The 8923-nt window shown below is 37.6% G+C and overlaps 1 protein-coding gene across 1 annotated transcript; it reads left to right on the top strand.

Moving 5' to 3' along the window:
* Positions 1-4002: 4002 nt before the first annotated feature.
* LOC113279735 lies at positions 4003-5022 on the top strand. Its single transcript, XM_026528405.1, has one exon. It carries the CDS (start codon positions 4003-4005, stop codon positions 5020-5022), a length of 1020 nt encoding a protein of 339 aa, XP_026384190.1.
* The last annotated feature ends 3901 nt before the right edge of the window (positions 5023-8923 follow it).

Raw genomic sequence — 8923 nt, 5'->3', positions numbered from 1 at the left:
CATAAATTAAGTTAACAATATTTGGAGAGGGTTGTAATTAGCTCAGGTGTGGGTTGCATTCGGTCACTGTCCTTTATTTTCCTCTCTAGAGTTTATAAATTCTAGTCTTTTTCCTAGGTGAAAAAGGTTCCAGAATGTTAAAGCTGCACGGTTAATTAGTTTATAGCATGGCGAAGTATGTTCCTCCAAAAAAAAAAAAAAAAATTCAAAGCTGATGTTGAAGGGAGAAAATTTCAAAGCTGATGTTGAAGGGAAAATCTTTTGTTCTAGCGTTGCTATATCAATTTTGACCTAGCAACACCAATGTCCAACATTTGGCATTTTTGTGATGTAAGCAAACCATGGATTAACCATAGTTACTTTCCAATTTTTTGGTTGCCGCTTGGGATTTGATTATCACATAAACGAGCTTTCACAAGCAACAAAAGCAAACAATGAAATTTTTTGAATCCTATTATTGGGGCTTAGAAATTCAAGTTTTTTTAGGGGCTTTCTAGGGTCACCAAATATCAATTGGGACACCCCTCATCATATATTTATATAAATACTAATATCACCCCATATGATTTTAGATAATAAAACGTGATTAACATTATTAATCATGATTAGCAAATCAATTAAGACTAATTCATCTCTTTAAGTGAAGTGATGAAACTGAAAATAAAAACAAAAGAAAATCAGAGGGAAGAGAAGAAGAAGAAGAAGAGAGAGAGAAAAAAAATTGGAGAATTTTTTTACAAATAAGTGATTCAAGCAAAACTTTTGATGTAGGTGACCCTTCATCTTCAAAATATGATAACATATTATTGCCCATCAACAACGATCGGTTCTTTGCTGATTTTTCAGAAATCATGAAATTTTTTCTCAAAATTAAAATAACCCTTATGAACCTTAATATGATTTCGAAGGACCAAGCCAAGAAGAAGAAGAAATCCAAGAAACCAATGCTCAAGATTACCAGGTATATCTCTATTCTAGCTCCAATTTCAGTTCTTAAGCTCAGAGTGGCTAGAAGTTTCAATTTTTTACTTCTGAAAATCCTAGTTTTCCAGCCGCCAGGTACAATCACGGCTCGGAAACAATGAACTCCTGGACGTTATTATGTTATACGGATCACAGTTCATGAACTCCCAGCCGTTATGATATCTTACGGATGGGACGATGAAAAGTTCCTGGCCATAACTAGTCAATTACGACCAGCTTTTTTCTACGTGCATGAGAAGCATTTAATATTGTCGGCGGCGGTTAGGTTTCCTGGACGAAAGTATTAAATGCTATTTAATGCTGATGGCGCCGGCTGGGTTACCCAACCGTTTATAGTTTTACGGCTGGATTTCTTAGCCGAAATCAGACTCATCCAAAAACAGGGAAATAAACGGCCAAGAACTCCTATACGTAAACTTTTTACGGATGGGACAATGGTCGGTCGACCCAGCCGTTAAATTCCTGACGGCTAGGATATCCCTAGTCGACCCAGACGTAAATAATATTACGGCTCTAACATTACCTTTCCACATAGCCGTTTAGTTACTCACGGCTGGGTATTCAATATCGACCCAGCCGTTTCTGTGTAATTTTCTTAACAAATGATGTGACATATTTAATTTTGTTATAGATTGTGACGTACATTTCGTTGGAAGATCAAGAGGTGGTTATGGAAGACCAAGAGGTGGTTATAGAAGACCAACCTCCACCGGTGCAAGTTTTCGAGGACACAAGTGATCACTATGCAAACAACTTTGAGTGGAAATATAAGAAAGATGCAAAGAAGTGGGATCAAGAACAAGGGCTGAAAAAGATGTGCATCATAGTCCAGAATAAACAAGTTACTCCCACTAGATTTCAAATGGTTTGTGAGTATAGTGGAAAGTATGAGAGCCATTTGAAGAAGGGTAGTGAGTATAAGAAAAAAACAACGAGGAAGAGGGGACGTTATAATACGAAGAAATGCGGATGCCATTTTAAGCTTAAATTTAAATTTAACGGCGCCAAGAAAGTGTGGTATATGGAAAAAGTAGTCTTGGGTTATCATACTCGTCCTATTCCGAAGAGTTTGATCAACCATCCTTATTCGTCAAAGCTCAACCCTTTAGAAAAATAGTTAGTACGCGTGTTGAGTAAAAGACGTACAAGACCTATTGATATTCTTAGTGGCGTGAAGGTGTTAAACCCCTCAAACTCATCCTCATTGGCAACTATCTATAAAGAAAGAGTAAAATTTAGAAATGAGTCATGGCAAGATAGGGTGCTTATGCAACAATTATTGTTTTTGTTTGAGGAGGCAAAGTACCCAACCTCCTATGAAACAAATGAAGAAAATGAAGTGGAATATCTTTTCATCGCGAATCCGGAATGTGTAGAATTGACAAGATTCTTCCATCAAATTCCCTTTATGGATTGCACGTATAAAACGAACAAGTACAACATGCCAATATTGAAATTTGTTGGGAAAACATCTACCAAGTCAACATTTACTGTTGCGTTTTGTTTCTTGAAAGACGAGTCAAAGGAAAGTTATGAATGGGCATTGCAGAAGGTAAAGCTATTGTATCAAGAGGTTATACTCAGAGGATGTTGATTACGGATAAGGAGAAATCATTGATGTGGGATATACCACGTGTTTTTCCCAACGCGCGTTACCATCTTTGCACATTTCATATATGAAACAATGTGCAAACTAATTGCAAGAGGGTTATTTGGCTAGCAAGGAAGACCGAAATGGAGAGGATCAAAAAACTACCCAAGGAGAAACAACAAGAAGCGAAAGATAAGTTTAAGATCGATGATGAGATAGCAGAGGTAAAATGGGCGGATTTTTAACGTGATTGGGAACAATTAATATGGTCGCTCACGCAAGATGTTTTTTTCGCAAGGGAGCGTTTTGTATTGGAAAAATGAGATAACTACCCGGATGTTATAGAATATTTGAAGAAGGAGTTATTGGATCCCCACAAAGAGAAGTTTGTAAGTGCATGGGTAAACCGTTATAGACATTATGACAATCAAGACACAAGAACGATGGAGTCGTCTCACTATCGGTTCAAAAGCAAGTTAAATGGTTGTGATGGTGGATTTATTGTTGTTTTTGGAGCCATTGTTGAATATTTCAAGCGTGATCTTGATAGAATTAAAGGGAAATTTGAATTGAGCCGATCTAGAAGGCTTGTTGATTACAGGGAGAACCCTTGGTTCCGGGGATTACATTTATGCGTTTCCCAATGGGCAATCCTAAAAATTATGGATCAAGTGGAGGCTTGGGAGAATAATGATATTCCACCGGGAATTAAATGCATTTGTACCATTAAGACGGCTTAGGGCCTCCCATGTAAGCATATGGTAGACAATTACCCCACAAGGATGATTCTGATCGAAGATATAGATCCATTTTGGAAACAACTAACATTCAGCGATCCATTACCCAATCAAGGTCTTGGGGACGTGTTTTGCGACACAGACACACACAAGGAACTTTTTGACAAGTATGCTTCTTTATTACCGGTGCAAAGGAAACTTTGGTTGTATGAATTGTGTAAATTCAATCGTTCTTTCACTAGAGATGATATTTTTGAACCTTCCAAGGTGAAGGGAAAGGGTAGGCCTTCGAACAAAAAAATGAGGAAAGTTGAAAGAGAGGAAGCTAAGAGAAAGGTTCAAGAGAGTCCACAATTGACTCCTTCAATGCATAGATATCTTTCGGGTTTTGAAAAGTTGAACGAGTTGTACAAGGAATCGAAAGATATGGCTAATGATGGAGTTTCAAAAATAAAGGTTAATTATGGAGTCAAAATTAAAGAACCGGTTGTTCTATCCCAAGAAGGTTCAACAAATGGAAAGGAAATGGAAAAAGGCGGACCAAGTCGAACTAGTGGAGTGAAGGTAAAAGGACCCAAGAAGAAGGTGGTTGTTGCATCCCAAGAAGTTTCAAAAAGAAAGGTTAATGATGGATTCAAAATTAAAGAACCGGTTATTCCATCCTAGGAAGGTTCAACAAAGGGAAAGGAAATGGAAAAAGGCGGACCAAGCCGAACTAGTGAAGTGAAGGTAAAAGGCCCCAAGAAGAAGGTGGTTGTGGCATCCCAACAAGGTTCAACAACAAAAGAAGGTAATAGCGTCCAAAGAAAAGTTAGTAGTGCAATTAGTATGAAGCAATTAGCGAGAAGCCGAGGTAATAATGTCAAAGTAAAAGCACCATTGGTCGAACCATCGCAAACCACCCCACAAGTAGTTGTTCGTGGTGAGAAAAAGACGGTTTACATAGACGTAGGATTAGGTATATCACCCCATATAGATGAGGAATGCAATTATATCCGACCTACGCATATAATATACAAAAATTACATGCATTATTTACCACATTTTATTCATGAATATGTCAAGTCCACCGATGATGTTTCGGGGGACGGAAATTGTGGTTACCATGTGTTCCTAGATCAACTTGGATCCTTTGCGGATGATGCAAGATCTTGGAAGGTAGAACAAATTACTTATGTAAGGGAAAAGTGTTTGCTTGAATTACGGTGTTCCCCGGATTTCTATAAGCGGATGATGAGATTCGAAAGGGATGAAGCGGGGGCGGTGCTAAAAGAGAGGTTCGAAGCATTTGAACGGCGTTTAAAGGTCAACACTAAATTGACAAGTGAATATTGGATGAGAATTCCAATATGTGGCTATCGACTCGCCAACGCATTTCATTGCGTTATTCATTCCATCTCCTATGCCGATAGTGCTACATACGCACCAACAAGATCAACTTTTACCGATGATGAATCAACAAGGATAGTCACCATGGGGTTTGTGAGCATGAGCCATTTTATCGGCCTCCAATTGAAAGAAGAATCCCTATTACCTCCATTAAGGAGGGGAGATGGTGGTGACAATGAAATATCATTGGGTTGGTGTGCTAGGTTTGAAGAAAGATTTGAATTGTGGAAAGCATTGAAGTTGTCAAGGGATGCTCCTTGTATACTAATGACTTCCGATGAGGATGATTATGAGACTTCCAATGATGATGACTATGAGTAAATGTGGTTTCAAGGTTAGTGATAATATGATAAAAATGTTATTTTGAAGGATGGTGATCATATAAACCTTTGTATGAATGTGGTGTGAACCTTTGTATTTTGATTGAGATGTGAACCTTTGTTTTTTGAATCGCTCATTATAAATGAAAATTTTAATCTAGTTTTATCATATGTTTAAAAAAACTAATTTTGAATCAATCATTACGGCCAGGTTTTACGCTAACACGACCTAGCCGTTTAAGAGAAACGGCTGGGAATACCTGACCGTGTACTAAACAACGGCTGAAAAACCTCACCGTTTAAGAAGTAACGGCCTGAAAACCCAACCGTGATTACCAATTCACAGAATTACGGTTGGGAATTCAACCGTGTAATGCCCAATGAATTGGTAGTTTAATTTTTTCGCAGAATTACGGCTGGGAATCCCACCCGTATTTCTGGGCAATGTCAAGTTTACGGCTGATATTGCTGGACGTAAACTAATATACGGCTAGTAATTCTAGCCGTACCATCAATTCACGGTTGGTTATCCCATCCGTTTTTTACTCTGGATTGTTAGTAAATTTTGTTCTCTGCTAGATAATTAAAACACTAGTATCCATTCATTCGAGGTACATTAATATCCAATTACTGAAAACAAGCTAAATCAACGCAAATATACTAAAACAAAGTCTTAAACAAGTACGTAAACAATTTATTCACCACGACCAATATTCTTGGGAACATAGTCAGAAGATGATGAAGAAGAACTTTGGGGAGTTTGGGAACCACTCATCCAATCATCCTCGTTGTCAGTATATAGATCATCCCTCATTGGATTATGTAACTCTTGAAGCCTGAGAAGAAGTGTTTTTTGTTGGTCGCAATCCAAATACAAGACCTCCTCAATGTTGCGTTGCAGTCCCCTGGCTATCCACTTAGCTCGCTTAACCATCATCATAGAAATGTCACACATTGGAAGCTCCTGGGCTTCTTTTTCCTTTTTAGGGTTCCTAAAAATGCTGAAAAACAAATCAGAGTTATACAATTACGGTTAGAAACTAACAAAAACCCATCCGTGGTAAATATTATCGGCTGGGATGACTGGGACATCCTAACCGTAAATAAAGTCTCGGCTATAAACAATGTACACGACCTAGCCGTTTACACGATTACGGCTGGGAAGTGTGCCCCTACCTAACCATAATTAATAAATTGGTTAGGAAACATGGATAACGGTCAAGAACTATTGGTTACGGTTAGGAAATTTCTAGCCGGAAACACTCAACTATGAAAAAAATCAGCTAACACAGGGTTTTTACGGTTGGGAAAGTCCCATCCGTGTAAACATATAACGGTTGGGATATCAAAATTTCCTAACTGTTTAAGAGGTTAACGGATGGGAGTTCGTGATGTCCCAACCGTTAGGTTGCAATTACGGCCAGGACGATATGATATCCCAGCCGTGAACCCTTCAGAAATGAATTTTGAAATACCCTAAAATCATCAATCGAACTTATTTTTTCAATCTAATGATAAAATAACTTGTGGGTTTTTCGATTCTTACCTTGTAGGAGTCATTTGTGGAGATTTGCAGGTGTTTGAACAAATTGGTTCACCACATAGGGATTTAGTGTTTGGAGAGATTGGTTCACCACATCTCCATTAAAAGGAACATCAATAACTTGCCCTGTTTCAGAATCAAGGTTCAATCGGCCGGATCTTGTTACTTTTGGTCTTGATGCCATCTTGAGAATCAATGGAGAAAAAAAGTTTTTGATTTTGGTTTTTGAGAGTTTTTTGAGAAGATGAAGGAGAATAGAGAAAATGAATGGGGAGAGGGTTAAAATTAAGATTAGGTTTTATTTAGAGGAGAGGGTAAATCAGACTTTTAAGTCACTTGAATCTCTCCCCATCTAGTTTTTGCCTCCCAAAGAATTTAAGCCCCCAAAATGATCAAAATACCTTGACTCTCTAAACCCCAATGATAGGATTCAATTCTTTTGGTTGTCGTTTATGACGTAAACATCTCATGGCAAATATTCACATGGAATATTTTTTTTGGTTGCCGTTAATGATGTAAATTACAGAAATTTGAAATCGAAATAGAAGCCAATATAGAAGGTAACAATTCGTTACCTCAATTCAGGCTTCTTTCTCTTCTTAATAAGTTTACTGGAAACATCAATATAATATTTGTTGTGTTATTCTTCAGGAGTTGAAAAGGACAAAGTTGTTGTAACAAGATGTAAACCTGGTGACAATGAGCGCCAATAATAGTAAAATTTAAAATTTTAAAATGGTTACTCATCTCGTTTACCTTTTACCATTATTGGGACTTCCATATATCTATGGAGAAGATTCTGAAATTACCTCCATTGCGAATAGTTTTTCTGCCGCTCTACTTATTTTTGGTTTGTTTGTAGGGGATGGGTTGGTGACTATTCCAACTTTAGGTAGTATGGATTCATTATCTTATGGATTCCTTCTGATTATTGCATGTCGTCAAATATTGACTATTGAAAAATCTTTGTGTCAGTATCATACTATGCTGTGCTTCAAAGACGATTTTGTTAAGGGAGAAATGAGATGAATGCTCTTTTTTTGAACAGTAGGTCAAGGATACCCGGATAATTAGTGTTCAGAACTGGTGGAAGTTTGCAATTTAAAAACGACAACCAAATATTTGGAAAGAAAATATGGTTCAAGCCATGGTTTACTTCCCTCAGAAAAAGACCAAATGTCAGGCACTGTTGCTGCTAGATCAAAATTGATCTAGCAGCGCTAGAGAAAAATTCTTTCCATGTTGAAGGGGCAACGCTAACTCCATTACTTAGTTGGATAGATGCGTATTATATCTTCTGGTTTGCAAGAAAGAACTTTGCAAGACTGCCAATGCAGGTACCAAATTGTTAGGGGTGTACCAACCCAAAGACAATTGCTATTTTGTCCTATATGTAATTTGGTACCCCGAGCAATTTGGTACACCATTAGAAGCCATGGAACTTTGGAGTTATGGGGTACTATATCCCTTCATATAAGAGATATTTAAAGGATGGTGTCAAGGCCCTTGTGGGGTCATCTCTCAATTCACGCTCACTTGTACAAGTTTCGTCTCTCAATTAACGCTCACTTGTACAAGTTTCGTCAAAATTTGAACCTGTCAGGATATCATGTTCATCGTAGAGGCTCATGAGGAAAGGTAAGGTGGTTTTATTAGGTGGAAGATTCATTTTTTTTATATAGTTTTCGAATCAGGGTTTGCAATCTAAGTTAGCTTAGTAACAAAACATTCAATATTCACCGTTAGATAAAAAACATGATTTCTCCAAGCTAATATCTTTCAACCGTTAGATCGAAACTTAGCTTTCCATACACAAATGAAATGCATTCATTTAGGTTTGAGAAACGGTACCTAAACGTGTACATTTGGTTGGTTCACAAATGGTTGACCAATGGTTAGCCATATGAGTAACTTTCATATCAACCATATTTTACAACTAGTTCAAATGAATTCAAAAGAACTAGTTAAAGAGTTGTTCAATTGCTTAGATCCTTATAATAAACATAATTGAAACAAAATCGGTTTGATTCACTTGAATCAATTCATGAACAATATAGCCACAGTTTGCAAAAAATGCATTCCTTATTGATTTATTGCTTTAAGTTCATGAGATACCTATTTGAGATATAACCATCTTGGGTACGTGTACCTCAGCTTTACCGGAATTGAGTTTGAAAACTCAGCAGAAATTTTCGGTTCGAAAACTTCCGTGGGTACGCGTACGGTTACACATACTTAAGGTGACTGGTTTTCCAGTTTGTAAACTACCAAACCTCAGAAGAAATTTTCGGTTCGAAAACTTCCGCAAGTACGCGTACGGGTACGGTACCCAACCTGTCTCCTTCGCCAATACGCTATG

Source organism: Papaver somniferum, chromosome 5, assembly GCF_003573695.1.
Source record: "Papaver somniferum cultivar HN1 chromosome 5, ASM357369v1, whole genome shotgun sequence".
NCBI lineage: Eukaryota > Viridiplantae > Streptophyta > Magnoliopsida > Ranunculales > Papaveraceae > Papaver > Papaver somniferum.
Note: the sequence above shows the minus strand (reverse complement) of the source record. Positions and strands in the feature narration are given on the sequence as shown.